Source organism: Pieris brassicae, chromosome 3, assembly GCF_905147105.1.
Source record: "Pieris brassicae chromosome 3, ilPieBrab1.1, whole genome shotgun sequence".
Lineage (NCBI taxonomy): Eukaryota > Metazoa > Arthropoda > Insecta > Lepidoptera > Pieridae > Pieris > Pieris brassicae.
Genome location: NC_059667.1, coordinates 21,683,199 through 21,699,533, shown reverse-complemented (window position 1 = coordinate 21,699,533; position 16,335 = coordinate 21,683,199). Strand labels below are relative to the sequence as shown.

The 16,335-nt window shown below is 34.5% G+C and overlaps 1 protein-coding gene across 3 annotated transcripts in view; it reads left to right on the top strand.

Annotated features, from left to right (window-relative positions):
• The window catches only part of LOC123707383 (dipeptidyl aminopeptidase-like protein 6), a 145,214-nt gene extending 135,460 nt beyond the window's left edge, over positions 1-9,754 (top strand). For all 3 annotated transcript variants that reach the window (XM_045657394.1, XM_045657393.1, XM_045657395.1), the window contains exons 10-19: positions 346-581; positions 1,914-2,034; positions 3,019-3,151; positions 3,392-3,564; positions 4,233-4,375; positions 4,765-4,956; positions 5,737-5,894; positions 6,339-6,550; positions 7,915-8,090; positions 8,384-9,754. In XM_045657394.1, the coding sequence (XP_045513350.1) occupies positions 346-581; positions 1,914-2,034; positions 3,019-3,151; positions 3,392-3,564; positions 4,233-4,375; positions 4,765-4,956; positions 5,737-5,894; positions 6,339-6,550; positions 7,915-8,058 (1,512 nt within the window). In that variant the 3' untranslated portion in view covers positions 8,059-8,090; positions 8,384-9,754. The remainder of the gene's footprint in view (positions 1-345; positions 582-1,913; positions 2,035-3,018; positions 3,152-3,391; positions 3,565-4,232; positions 4,376-4,764; positions 4,957-5,736; positions 5,895-6,338; positions 6,551-7,914; positions 8,091-8,383) is intronic.
• The last annotated feature ends 6,581 nt before the right edge of the window (positions 9,755-16,335 follow it).

Here is a 16,335-nt window from a genome sequence, read left to right as displayed (position 1 = left end):
CATCCTTCGTTCTACAACTGAGTGTTTTTAAGGCAATTTTTGCCATGCATCACCACTATGTGTAACCCAGTGAAGTACAAACCAAATCGACTTAGGGTCGTTCAACAAAAGAGCGTACCAATTCTTATGCACTCGCGAGCCCTCTGAAGGTCCATGATTCCATGTTATTAATTAAGTGGTATTTTTAATTAATTTATCAAGTGAGTTTACCATAGATCATAATCTAAAAAGGACAGGTCTAATATAAATAAAAAACCAAGCGTTAACACTATTTTTATTTAAGTACCAAGTCTAGTCTATACAACATTTGTATACAACAATTCCTGATTCTTGATTTGCATACAGGTCTACCGAATAGCATCAGGTACGGAAGGTTGGGTGGAATCAGCGCCAACTCCTCTCTGGTCAGCTGGTGGTGGGGCTCTAGTCACATTGGCTCCCATAAGAGACGGGCCAGCTGGTCTGTTTCGCCACGTGGTGCGGTCTGAACACAATTCACACGGGCCTCGGGCGTTGCCCCTTACGCATGGGAGCTTCGATGTTGTCCGGCTGCTTGCGTGGGACCATATTAATCAGCATGTGTAGGTATCTTCGTATTTAATAACAAGCTTATGAGTATTTTATAAATGACTCTTAACTAATGAATCCTATGATCCTAAGAATATGAGAAATTGATAAACGTTGAATATTATCGTGGTTAATATGTGTATAATATAATAAGAACTTGCGTAATGTACCTAGATAGTGCATTTAATAACACTGAAAAGGATAAATACGTTTTTTTATTAGATCAAGTTTAGAATGTTTTTTCGTGAACAGGTTTTGGAAGTAAAAAATAAGGTTAAAAAAAACTATTTACGCCGTCCGCGCTTTCTACTCGGAAATACATGTTTGCCAAGGATCGAATTCAGGATCTCCAGTTGCGTTTATCACTAAGTTACGAAGGCCTTTTATATTATTATATATAGTTATTTCCGCCATACTAAATTTATCAATATATTTCCCTTTACAGCAATAAAGATCTCGAACAAACACAATATCAACTTAATACAAAAAGTGTATTTATTTAGGAACAGTATAGGGTAAATAAAAAATAATATTTGTTGTCATAGTCTATGTTGTCAATGTACACACAATCAATAATGGTCAATTCAAACGAACTTTTATATAAATAAAAATATACTGTAACTAAAAATAACCATTACTATGTGGAACCAATTTGAGATTGAACGTGGTTTGATTGTTATAATGTTATAGTTTATATATAGGCCTATATATGTTACTGTTTTAAATATGTTCGATGTTCTGGTGGACAGAAAAACGGTGAACAGTTTGTGTTTCCACCTCACCAACTTCCTTTCTATTAAGATCACTTATACAATAAATAAAAACAAAAAAGTGAAATAATAATAATAGGAATCCAGAAAAATCTCTCATGTTTAAATAATATTGATTTAATTTAAATAGTATTCATACATACATTGCGTATAGCTCTCTACTTCTTTTACCGTGGTGAGAGTTCAGAGGAGTTGGTCGGATTAACTTAACATCAGATGAGCCTCATGCCCGTATACCTCCTATTTCATTAAAAAAACTTCTAGCGCACATAATGAGTCCGCTAAATTGTAAAAGACTCATACACTCAGACTCATAGTCTGCATGTGACAATCTTCGTACATACCATTGATAGTTCTTAATCGTGTTACCGTAGTGTAAAAAAGTTGGAATCCTAGCGATCCAACCCAAACACCATCAGTGTCGCAAACCCAAGTCAAAACGTTCATATACCTTGCTTAACGATTGTATGAACCAAATACTCAATTCAAATGAATCGTAAAAATATGAGGAGCCGAAAATCAAGTACGTAACGCTGCAGAGACGAGCACACTACATTTTTTATATATTGGTTACAGTTATTACCTGGGTATACCAGAAGGAAAACCCGGGCAACGGCACTTATACCGGGTTTCATCAGAGCCTCCTCGTCCGGGGACGCCGCACAAGTTACCATATTGCGTAACTTGTTTATCTCATGTACGTAGATAACTAACTTGTAATTTATATCACAAAAGTATATCGGATGATGCTGACTATATCATTAATGTAAGCAGTCCTAATGTAACCTTTATTTCTATGTGTGTAACTAACTGCCTCGATACGCTACGGAAAATATCGTGAGAAAACTGGCATGGCGAGTCAAAAAAGTTAAAGTCTCTATCTCAATGAGACCAATTAAAAAGGCACTTTTAATAGTCAAAATTACAAGTTAAAATATTACTAGTTGTCCCTTCCAAAAGGTAGTTTTATATGGAGAAGAATGGACAGAAAACTGAATACTTACTTTAAAATAAAAAAAGGTAAATCAATGGCGCTACAACCTTTTTTTAGGTCTGGGCCTCAGATTCTGTATCTGTTTCATGATCATTTGTTAATCGAATAGGTGATTAGCCTTCTGTGCTTGACGCACGCCGTCGACTTTTTGGGTCTAAGACAAGCCAGTTTCCTCACGATATTTTCCTTCACCGTTCGAGCTAATTTTAAATGCACATAGAAAGAAAATCCATTGGTGCACAGCCGGGGATCGAACCTACGACCTCAGGTATGAAGAGTCGCATACAGAAGCCAGTAGGCCATAAGTGCTCAGCCTTTTAAAATAGTTTTTATAATATTTTGTATTGATTTGATAATTATATGTGAAGAACCTAGAACAATAAAATAGGCGCATAGTGTTATAAAAACAATGCAGCAGATAACTAAATTATTACTTAGAAACATGGTGAACACATATTTACTAACGTAGACCTAAAAATCGAGGACGTATCACACAACAGATACAATTCTTAAAAGTACAGCAACGCGTCTAGCTTTGGGAGTGTCTATGGGCGGTAACATCTGATGAGCCTCCTGTTCTATAAAAAAAACAGAGCTCTGAGGCCAAGACCTATGTGTGTATAAGATTTTTGTTTTTATATTTTGTATAACAAATTGTGTCTGTTTCAAGTAATTATTCCTTTCTAGCCGCTGCCATCGATAAACCTGGACTATTATGGAAACCTGGCTTCGTATCTATACAGCTCCTGGGACAGCGACTCCGATGAGGATCTGCCAACATCACCGGCTCCAAGTAAGAAGAAAAAGAAAAAAGTAATTGGTAAGACATCTTAAATTAATATCAAACGCTTAGCTCAGTTACATTCTTTAAGATCTCTTTTTTTAAGAAAACACTTTTTAAACGGATTGAAGCTATGTATTATTATTATAAACTTATAATTATGTACATAACTTTTAATTTATTTTTCTGACGTCACCAGGCAATCAATCCGTTTCAAAAGTGTTTTCTTAATGTGTAAAAGCTATGTTAACAAAAGATCAATACTATCTCTCTTTTCAGAAAACATTCCCCGCAATTTACCGTGTCTGTATCACGATGCTCACTTCAGTCCATCATCAGCGTACTTCGTGCTGGAGTGTCTAGGGCCTGGTGTACCCACTTCTGGTCTCCATAAAACTGCTCTGCCTGAACCAAGGCTGATCATGCATTTGGAGAATAACACATCTGTTAAGGTGAAAATAATTTTCACATTCTGCTTGAATTAACTGTTTCCCATTTTCTATTCAGAAATAGCGCAGCTTTTTCAGACCTTACGTTCTTCTAGGTTTTTTATAAATCCTAGTTTTTCCAGAGAATAGTACATAGAAGCCAAATACACAATATTTTTTTTTATATTTATATGTATTAATAATAAAAGATATATACACAATTTTCACAGAATATGTTGATGTGGTTTTATCTCTCAACTTATGTGTGTGTGTGTAGTCTTCATCTCAAAGTGTGTCGACCTAAATAATGATTGTCAAACTCAAACTCAAAATAACTTTACATAGGTAAACAGTACACTTATGAACGTCAGAAAAGAAGTTAAATTAATTGTAAATTTACTACCAGTTCGCAAGTCAAGGGCGTAGAGCGGGCTAGAAGAACTGGCAAGAAACTTTCCGCCACTCTTTTTAATCGCTAAGTTTTGAGTCATAGCCATATAAACTGGAGCAAATCAAGCCCAAGGATTAGGGTCAGTTAAATCTCCTGTCTTCCCAGGAATCGAAATTGCAGAACAAAGAGATATTTTATTACTGTGGTTTAGTTTATAACCTATGTACCACAAACCACAGAAACTCCTATGAGTTTCAGATATATGTTTAAAAAATTTAAATTAACAAAAACTTCATTACAGGAACGACTTTCAGGCATAGCTTTACCAACCCCTAGAACGTTCTCAGTTCAGCTTTCAAGTGGTCACGCGGCGCGGGTGAGGCTTCTATTGCCTCCAGGGCTAAGAGAAGATGAGGTCACGAAGTATCCTCTTGTGCTTAAAGTGTAAGTACATAGTATTTTTCTCTGTGGACCAAAATGTGACTAGAAACATTATAAAAAAAATATTTTTATTTCAAGTAAATTTTTATGACAATTTATTAAAATATAACAGAAGAGTCAAGTGTCTTTAGAGGCCGTTATTAGAGTCTGTAAGCAGTGTAATTGAACAGTTTCTTATGTTAAATATCCTTATTAGTAAATTAGGTACGACTTAAATTACTCATTAGTCTTGAGTTAGGTTAAATTGTTCCATGATGTCGTCTTCAATCTTTTATATAATTAAAGGGCCAGAATACCTATTTTATAATTATCTAACGTAATTTTAAAGAAAAAATAAAATTGTTCATCTTTAGATTTGAATATTTAATTTACTAGGCTTTTTTTAAACACAGGCACGGAGTACCAGGCACACAGCTAGTAACAGAGGAGTGGAGAGTAGATTGGGGATCATTAGCCTCCAGCGGCGGTGCCATATTAGCAATGGTGGACGCTAGAGGTGCTGGTGGAAGAGGTCTTGCAGCTCACCATGCCTTACACAGACGTCTAGGGACTGTCGAACTGGCTGATCAACTAGAAGTATCTGAGTAAGTCAAGCAGTGTTGGCCTAGAGGCTTCAGCGTGGGACTCTCATGCCTGAGGTCGTAAGTTCGATCCCCATCTGTGCGTGCACCAATGGACTTTCTTTCTATGTGCGCATTTAACATTCGCTCTAACAGTGAAGGGAAAACATCGTGAGGAAACCGACTTGGCGTACATCAAAAAAGTCGACGGCGTGTGTCAAGCACAGAAGGCTGATCACCTACTTGCATATTAGATTCACAAATGATCATGAAACACATACAGAAATCTGACACCTAAAAGAGTTTTAGCGCCATTAATTATTTTAAGTATTGTAAAATAATTAATAGTTTGATACGTATAATAAATTCAGAATAATATAATCGTGACAAACGTGTCCTCCTCATAGTAGGTACGTTGTATTATTGTTAGGGGTTATTTTTTTATAGAACAGGGCAGGCAGGAGGCTCTCGACGATAGAAGGCTCACGAGTGCGTTGCCGGATTTTTAGACATTCTCTTTCTCGACACGTTCTCACTGGTACGCTGTTTTCTTGAAGTATAAGTGGAATTGGTTTGGAAATACTTCAGTAGGCAGCTGGTTCCACAAAGTAGTGGAAACTGCCTTAACGCTGACTTGTAGAACGGCGGACGTCTAGGTGATACGGGTGAAAATTTGGAGTTGGTTTGATCTCTTGTTAAAGAAACAGTACATATCAACACAATTCATTTATTTAACATACCTACATAAATATTCGACGATATTTTTACGTTTTATATAGATTTAAAAAATCGTACCTCTTATAGATACCTCCGGGAATCCCTTCACTTCGTAGACGGGCGCCGAGTCGCGGTCTGGGGCGAAGGCCACGGAGGTTTTCTCGCTGCGCTGGCGCTGGCCAGTACGCTCAATGTCTTCCACTGCGCTATTGCCATTAGTCCTATTGTACGCTGGCGTTATTATGGTAAGCGATAAGTAGTTGCCGTTAATTGTATATTACATTGTCTTATCATATAGTGAGTTATTTATGTATTTACATATATAACTAAGATATTTTTTACATTGGATACTGAAATCTTCTACAATTTAACTTCACCGTTATTATTAAATACCAAACACTCGATATAATACCATAACGAAGACGGAAGAAAGTAACAAATTACTAACAGCCACTTCTTTCTCTGTGTCTTAATCCTTCCGTGTAACATAATTGTTTAGCTTAAAGGTTATCCAATACACAAACGCCTTATAATAAAAAAAGAGTACATATTGCTATTACGTCGTTTTGATATAGCTTTTAACACATGTAAAACGCAATCTGTTGAAGAAATAAATGAATAAACACAAGTTGGATACGTTACACACATTATTTTTGTACGTTATATTTACTTAGTTATTTTGAATACAGCTTCTGCATACGCGGAGCGGTATATGGGTTTCCCCAACGCAACAGGCAACTACCGTGGGTACGCTGATGCAGATGTGACCAAACAGGCCCTCGCTTTAAGAGACAAGATGCTGCTATTGGTACATGGTACCGCTGATGATAATGTACACTTGCAGCAGACCATGGCGCTAGCAAGGGCGTTGGCTGACCAGGGATCTATGTTTAGACAGCAGGTATGGTGCAGATGTTATATAAAGTCCATATTCAAAATTGTAATGTATTAAAATTAAATGACTATGAAACATCCATAAAAGATAGTACTTTCGGGATGACATAAAAGTCAATTGAGCACGACGTACAGACTCGAGCGATAACGCAAGTTCAGCTCTATAAGACGCTTGTGCAGTTTCAGTTGGAATACGCCAGTCCAATCTGGAATCCCTACTACGCTATATATGTCACACAACTGGAGGCTGTACAAAAGAAATTTTTGCGTATTTTAAATTGTCGCATGAACGGTGGTAGGGCTAAATACAACGAACTTTTAAAAAAATATAATTTGCTTTCTTTGAGTACTAGGCGTAGTTTGATAGATTGTGTCATTATAAGAAAAATATGCGTATATGAATTAACTTGTTTAAATCTTCTCGAACTCATAAGATTCAATATTCCTGCCAGATCTCTACGCTCGCACAGAACCTTTAACCTTCCGACTCCCAGAACCAACATTGGGTTCCGTGAGCCTCTTCACAGGATGTGTTCTACTCTTGATTCTACTACTAATATCGATCTTTTTTCGCACTCCTCTACTGCTTCATTTAAGAATAGGTTAAAACAACTATTCGAGTAGTAAACCTTGTATCTTTCTTCTTATTTTGGCTACTAGTATATCTGTCGTTCTACCGATCTATAAACTTTGTATTGTCTACTTAAATATTTTGTTCTCTGTCATGTCACGTTTTGTTTTGCTTTATATCCTTTTTTATCAGTGAAACTTTTTGTGGATATATCCAATGCTTTAATTCTTATGTTTATATTTCTTTTCTGACTTCTACTTTTAGAGATGTATCTGTTTGTTTCCCAAATGAATAAATAAAAAATAAATATACATCGAGAGCAAACAATATCAATTGTAAGAAAACGTTGAGGCACTACCCGATCGGTTATTATGTAGCCTAACGTTAACCAACATTAAAACTAAATTGAATAACTACTTTTCTATGCATTTATCGCGTTCTGACTGACATCGCGATCTGACATTCGTTGCAATACTGCTATGGTTACATTTATACAAACCACAGCGGTTTTCTAATGTAAAATAAAACGATTTTATTATTATTATTCTGTAAAATAAATAAATAATGGACATTAAACAGATATTTTATGAATTAAAATTATTTGAGTTATTGCTCATTACGCATGTGATGATAGTTGGTGATGATTTTATCAAATTTATTTAATTTTCAAAACTGACCAATACGAAAGAAACCAAAAAGTAAAGTACTTGTAATATGTATTTTTAAATAATAAACTTCATAACTGGGATGACCTCTGTAACCAACATGAACAAATAATAAACCACAAACATTTGTTACAGATCTATCCAGACGAAGGTCACACCTTAGACGGAGTCAGGCGTCACTTATACCGTACAATGTCCACATTTCTGGACGAATGTTTTAGGAAGCAGGTGCCACCTGAGACCAAGGCTGGTCTTCGGAATGGCGGAAACCTTGACTGAGGAACGTGGGGCGAGGAGGAGCTGTACTCTTGGTAAGATGTAGAAAGACCACCACTGTTTTAAGAATTTAGTACTTAGATTGGCTTATATATTATTTTCTTACTATTTATCACTTGGTTTATGTTTATATGTGTGTGTTCTATTCCCAGAGAAACAATAATGTGGTTGACAGGCTAATCGACATTTATTTCCTTTAAAAATGTGGCTGTATATATAGGGCAATATTTATGACAAAAGTCAGCTGTCACATTCAACAGCCACAGAATCGTTTGGAATTACTGTTTCTTTTCCAATTACAATTTCAGGCTCTCTCTTACAATTTCAGGTAACCTGAATAGGAACTTCTTGTTATTTGAAAACCTGTAGTACAATTGTGTCCATATCCTCGTGTGGTTCAACTTTGATTTGGGACTTTCTATTTAGAATGTTTAGTGCGACTATTTAAAATACCTGGCTGCTATGATAAACCTAGGTATAGCCCGATCAAAAAATTAAAAAACCTCCTCCGAGAGCGCTCAATTATCTATGATTGCAAGACTAAGTTACTCGTGTACAAATATTTTAACAAAAAAAGTCTATTGCAGAAATATGTTTTAAAGTGAAAGATAGTGAGAGTCATGATATTGTCAAAATTGTAAGAAAGAAATTAGTTACAAATCCAACATAGCGGGGTTTTTATTTTATTGGTCAGGCTAGTAATTTGGGATTTGTCTAAGTCACAATCTTTAATATATATGGAAGCATGAAGAAAATGTATAAATCGGAAAGTGTTTTTGCATCTGTGGACTTAACCTGTGGTACTCTTTGGTCTTAGAACAAAATCCGTAAAACGCTGTCTTCATTTATATATTCCGTCATAAATATCTTGATGAAAAATAAAGTATATATACGGTTTGGAAGTTCATTTTTAATTCCAACGAAATGGAGAGTCTCTATATTCTTCGGAATGAATGATGTTGAGTGAAAAGAATCCTTAAAATTATATAATTAGAATAAATTAGAATTGATCTATCGTCAATGATTTGTGATCTTAGTAAATATTAAGCGTTAGTAGTTGTTTTGCTTTGCCTTGTATGGACCAAGCTGTAAAAAAAAGTATTAAGAAGAAAGATTCCCAGCCTCCTTATTATTTAATACCGATAAGATTTAGCTTAGAGCTAATTTTAGCTAATATATATTTGATAAAACTTCCTCGAAAAGTTTCCAAAAAAATAATGATTTCATTATATTGTAATGGCAGTTAACAATATGTTCTTATTTAAAGTGAGGGGAGGCTGTATAATATGTTTTTGCAATCCCATTATTTCGTGTATGTTTATTAGCTCCGTTAATTTGATTTTACATTAATTTATGAAACGAGGAAGCAAACAGTGTAGAACGATAATACCGTGTCGCGTCGCCCAAAAGTAAATTTGTACTAAACTTTATAAATAATTTAAGACTAGATTGATTTCATATTTTTCATTGTTTGAAGTATCTATTTAAAGAGACTTTTGTAATATGTGTGTTTCATTCATAAGATGGTTCGATTGAAGAAATAGACATTAGCCTTGTTTTATTTTAAATGCAAATTTAGAATTTAAGAATGTAAATAAAATGTAAGATAAACGTCATTTCAAGTAGATAGTATGTCTTTTTACAATTGAAAGTTCTAATAAAATTAGTATTTTAAACTTGCTATAGAAGCGAAATAAATTTAATACGAAATTTAATGATAATGTTCTTAAAGGTTAACAGTCGACTGTACCGAACTATGACGCGCTCTCTTGTATGTCAAAATCCAATGCATTTATGACATTCGGAAGTCATAGTCTGTGGTAAGTTTCGACTCTGAACGATACTATTAGTAACTCAAATTGTTATCGCTTTTTTATGATTTCTAAAGTTATCAGTGTTTTTTGGTTATGTACATTCAGTTATTAATTAAGAGTTTTAGTCCGAACTATGTATCTACAGTAAACCCCCTATAACACGGTACTCCTGTATCGTATTTTCATATTACGCGATTTCACACCCTCGGGGGTGTTCTAACACGGGGATTGCATACGTTATATTTATGTATTATAACATTTAGAATACTTTCTTTTTACACACTAGTTTCGTTCCATCCCTGCAAATCCCTTTTAACGATAAAAGTGAAATGTGAATCATTTGTGCGTAACGCGTTATATGGGGTTATAAACGCGCGTTATGCGATAATACTCCCACATTTGTTTCCTTTAACGCGGAAAAAATTTCCGTGTTATAGAGGCATTACTATATATCCAAAATGTTTTTAATACGGAAGTTATAAGTCAGAATCAAGATTTAGGGTGAGCTTCAGAAAGGCGACTTGTCGATTCTGAATGTTATCATTATCTCGGACTCCAGTACGTCAAAAATGTGTTATGACATACGGGAAGTTACCTATGGCTTCTTTTTAAATCTCCCTCAACGAATACATGCGTAGACGTTATTACACCAAAAGTTCGTATTGTATTTTGGTATAAATTCATGTGATGGGAGGTTATTTGCGCATTAATTAGGTACCAATATTTTATATATAAGTTTCATATTGTAATTTCGTAAATTTATTTAAATTTAGACACTGATCAAATTATTTACATAAAGGATTTTAAATTGTAGATATTAAAATTAGTAACGACCAATAGTGATTTAATATATCTTAAAGTTTTTGACTAATTAGTACATTTAAATAGACCTTAATAGTGCTTTAATAATTCTAGATTAACCTAAATAGCAATAAATAGTTGTTAAATTTTTAAATCATTCTTCCATTGGCACGTTTTAACTATATGCAATTATCTTAATAGAAATTAACTAAGTTTTCAACGATAATTTAATAGAGATAATAGTAGATACTACTTGCAGTAGCTTGACGGTTTGACAAGGCATTAAAATACAAAATAATTCTGCCTTAAAAGTTTGTATGAAATATAAATGCTGCCAGTAATGCACAGAATGCGCGCCGCAGTATTTTCGTTTAAATTTAACATTTTGTCAAGGACATGGTAGGAATAAAATAATTAAAATATATTTTTTATTGAAAACAGTCATTAAGCATATTTGAGCATAAAGTTGACATGTTTTTCAATTCATTCTAGATATCCATAATATAGGATATCGGTTGTCCCATTGTAAAACAATATTGGATTTAAAGAAAGTTAAAATTATGTAATTATTATTCTCAATCGCTGGCACAAAAGAACGAATATATTCAGATTGTATTAAATTTAAAATTAACTCGTAATTAATTTGACAGATGAGAGAGTAGGGTCATCTGTCAAACGATGACGGCGATTTGCTAGAGTGAGTTGACTTATCAGTACATATAGACATATATCTGTGTACGACTGATAAAAGGGCATATAACAGAAGTCCATGATGGTTCTCTGTATAAATCATGAAGCTATTGCTCAATAAATTTCTGATAATAATAATAATTTCTCTAATTTAAAACCTTGAATAATTAAATTAACTTAATTATAAATATTGCACAAGTGAGACATAACCTAAGTGCCAAACATTGTTTTTCGTAGGTGAGCATGTAGAGATTATATTAGAGATATACTTACACGTTTTAGAATGGCTGAAATATTGGTTCCTATAAATATATATGTATCCGAGATCCTGTTGATTGTACTTTATATAAGTCTATTATTTTAAAGCTTTGTAGAAAATTAGTTTCATATTTTTTTTAGATCCAACCTCCATAACCAAGAGGGGAAATCGTTACAATGTCGAAAATCATTTTTAAGGACAAAAATCTTAGAATTATTTACACTTGTCTATGATTTTGAACCCACGTCCAAAAAGGTTAACATAATGGCTAAAGTAATGTTTTTAATGTTGTCTTGGTCGATTAGTTATGTATAGAGATTCTTTTGTCCAGATATTCATCATTATTAATTCAACGCGCAAACAGGACTCCATACGTCGTATATGAGTAATTTTCCTTATTAGTTCACTTCGAACGTTGCTATTTTTAATTTACATATAAACTTACGCACTTTTATTACAATTGATATTTATTAATGCTCAATGCTACTCAGTATTACAAAAAAATTATGTTATAGTAACTTTAGATTTGTCGTAGGATCATTTTAATAATTCGATATTTGGTTGATTATCGGTAAGTGGGTCTTGAGGTAAAATTACTTTTGACAGGTGTCAACCCCTATGGGATTTGTCACGTGACCATTTTCATAAAATATCGTTTGGCTGTCGAAGTGATTTTGTCTCTAGCCTCTGTCGCAAAACAATATCGAAGCTTAAATGTCTAGAAAGTTAATTTCTGAAAGGCACTTTGAAATTGACGTATGATATTGCGCCGTTTGACATTAAAGAGGGATACAGGCAAACATCACTTGTTATTATAAAAACTTCTAGAAGTATCTATCTGGCTTAATGTCTATTATATAATGTGTTATATACGTTTCCGTTTTATAAAGTGATCCTACGACATAAATATTTAATTACGTATTTCAATTGTTAAATATTTGTTATGTATTTAGACTTCGGAGTTATGGCTCCAGATCTTCTCTTGTTATAAATTATGTACTTAAGTGAATCGTTATTGCTTCAAATTTTATTTACTTACTGTTAATACTTCATTCATATTTTCATGAAGTTATTCTATCGTAATGTGAATTTCAATAAACACGAAACTATAAAAGCATTTTTATTTAAGAACTATGTATGTCCCGATTTTTTTTTCGTTCTAAAGGCTACCAAGGGGACCAGTTGAAGTACGTACAGAGGAGTGAAACCTTCAATGTGGTATTATTAGTAATAAAAAGTATTTGTTAGACTAGGTGATCTGCCACCTGCCTTGAGACTATCCACAAAAGAATAAATCTGATTAAGCGTCAATACAATTTGACCGCAAAAATCAAAATAGCACTGTATGTTAATCGGTGATATTAAAATACTTTTTTAATATGTTCAGGTTTCCGGTGCACCTAAGTTACACAAGACATAAAACCTAACAGACAACAATAATATATCTAAATTCTTCAGTCATTGTCCCAGTATTAATTTTGAAAATTTCATTTCGCAGCTCATCCTTTTAGGCAATTTTTTTAACATCTTCCGCATAAATTTACGAAATATGCTCCCCAATATTATATGATTGGCTAAGGTCTTTTACATAAACATATGGGCGGATCGTGAATTTTTAGGGTTATTACGGGGAAGTCTCCCGTAACAGATGCACACACGAAAGACACCGACCGAAAACAAGCGACGAGGATTTCCCCGTTCCGTTCGATAGACGCTTATCACAAATGGGATAATTGATCTCAGGGATACCTTATGAATGGATTTTTTTTTAATTTTAAATATGTCTTTTTAATTTAAAATATCGCCTATTATTTTCAGCGGGGACTGGGGGAATTATTACATGTGACGACAATGTACTCCTAGAATTAAACTATACTATAACTAAAATAGTGTATCCCTTTGTATCCACAGGGCCATGGGCTGTCCAAAAATGTAAAGGCTTTAAGCTAAGTAAATCCGCCCCTGAATAAACATACCTCATATTTATTTAATCGTGGCTTTTATAATTGTAATAAACACATTTTTTTTTGTAATTGCAAATATATTAGTTACGTATATATTTTAAAACCTATCATTAATTCAATTATGACTCTTTAGGTTTGGTTGACTTTATTTTTATTTTATTTAAGATGTTTGTTTCTTGTTTTAAAAGTCTACATTAAAATGGGTGTCCATGGGCGCGATGACGACCCTTTTTGGGCGTACCGTAGGCTTATTTAGCTATAAAATAAAAATGTTTAGTAATTATGTTTCTTTACCATTTTTAATAATTTATGTTCTCTGGCCGTATAATAATAATAATTTAATTTCGAAATATGACAAAAGAAGATAATATGCAGCTTAGATTTTTTACATTATTTTATTAATCATGTTGTCCTATATATCCTATATTGTAGCGTCCTTCAGTACCGGCGATCGGAACCTTTTTCCAAGTGACTCTAGTCTATGCCTTCCTGTCTCCATTCGCTTCCTGTTACCACTTCTATTTCCTCTATCCACCTTATTTAGTCTGGTTGTATATGTACTATTAAAACAAAGTTATAATAAAAATAATTAATAAACAATCTGTTTCAGAACAACTCAGTGTATAATTCTAGGCCTCATAATTCACACGGTTTAAAATGATTCAATGTCTAATTTAGATTATTGTAGATATAGAGGTTGAGTTCTATTTCTGGCCCAGGCTAGGCTTTGACGTTCAGACAACCTTGAACTATTAGCACTCGAGACATGTACTAAAAATATTTATACTACTTCGAATCGTTAAAACAGTATTATATTTTGGGAAGTCTTAATTATAGGTTGGAAACATAAGTAAAATGTATTTATTTTTCTAAATCGTTTAATGTGTATTTTAGTCGTTTTAACGCGATAATATTAGAGCTGTTATTTATCTTTGTGTTGACGAAAGTATCATTACTTTTAGGATATGACTTTGACTAAATTCAACGTATCAATCTCCGATGTAACTGTTCGGCTTGATTCTCTCTCTGCGAAACATTGGATTTCTTTTCGTATTCTACAAAGTGTAGGTACTATAGAGTGTTCTGTAGAGATGTTTGGCCTGATCGATCCTGGCTCGCTTCATCATAGTAGGTACGATTGGCTTCAACTACAAATTTAATCCACATCAACCAGATATAGCTGGAAGTCTTTCCTTTTCTTTCAGAAGTCCGCTTCACTAGATATTTTCTTTCGTGAACTAGCGAACTGTGGGTTTAGAAAAAGAACTTACTTCTCCCTCAAAGGCCGGCAGCGCACCCACTTAATGTATGTTCTGGGCTTGCAATGACTGCCAATTATGGGCATCCCGTAGGCTCGGAAACTGTAGCGACCCATATATGTTTTAAGTAAGTTGACGTCATATTTGGAATATCGCTAACATAAGTACATCTGCCTTATATATAAGGATATGTCGCAGCCGACTAGCTTAAACAGCCGTTCAATTAACAGCCTTGCCTCTTAACAGTCAAGAAGCTGGGTTAATGAAAGGTTCTCGATTTAAGTTATCTGCTAGTTAATCAACTGGCTGAGTATATCTCGGACCGCTAGTTAAACGGCGCTATTTAGTTAAGAGGCTAGACTATTTGATCGGCTGATTAAGCTAGTTAGCTACGACATATACATCTTCTGGAGCTTAGTCACTGGAACCGATCGTCCAGGCAGAGGTTAGGCTGGTCTCTTCGACAATACAGCTAGACTGTATGGTTGAAAGAGCTACATTTATATACTAAAATAAAATAATAAATAATCCAAAATGTTCATGTGTATTGAGTTATCCGAAAGCCTGACTCAGAGTAGAGACTTAGAACTTATTACGACCGCAGTACACAGACATACATGTGTAATAGGCTTAATTTTTTCTTACCAATGGAAAATGCATTCAGCTGTACCCTACATGGAGACCTTACCGTAACTTTGCGACACTAGCGGTTATTAAAAGAACTATATCGGTTCAAAGCATTATAAAACAAATCCCAGTCACTATAAGATATAACACAGCACAGACGCTGAAAGCATCTCTATATACGGTTTAAGAATAAATTTATTTCTCATAAGATACATAATTCGCTTACTGAGAAACAATATATAAAACTAAGATTAATAATTAGGGTGCACAGATGTAGGTATATAAAATAATAAAAACATAACAGCAACAAAAATGTGGGTACTTTTTTTATGAAATGAAAATGTGGGTAGACAATATAAACTCGTTCAGTTTTTTTTTTTTTTTATAAAATAGGGGGCAAACGGGCAGGAGGCTCACCTGATGTTAAGTGATACCGCCGCCCATGGACACTCTCAATGCCAGAGGGCTCGCGAGTGCGTTGCCGGCCTTTTAAGAATTTGTACGCTCTTTTCTTGAAGGACCCTAAGTCGAATTGGTTCGGAAATACTTCAGTGGGCAGCTGGTTCCACATAGCGGTGGTGCGCGGCAAAAATTGCCTTGAGAAACGCTCAGTCGTGGAACGTCGGACGTCGAGGTGATACGGGTGGAATTTTGTATTTTGCCTCGACGTCCGATGCTGAAACTCAGCTGCAGGTATTAATCCGAACAACTCCTCTGAACACTCTCCATGGTAAATGCGGTAGAAGATGCAGAGTGACCCCACATCTCTACGCAACGCCAAAGGATCGAGCCGCTCGGAGAGGGATTGGTCATCGACGATTCGAACCGCTCTTCGTTGGATACGGTCAAGTGGAAGGAGCTGGTAC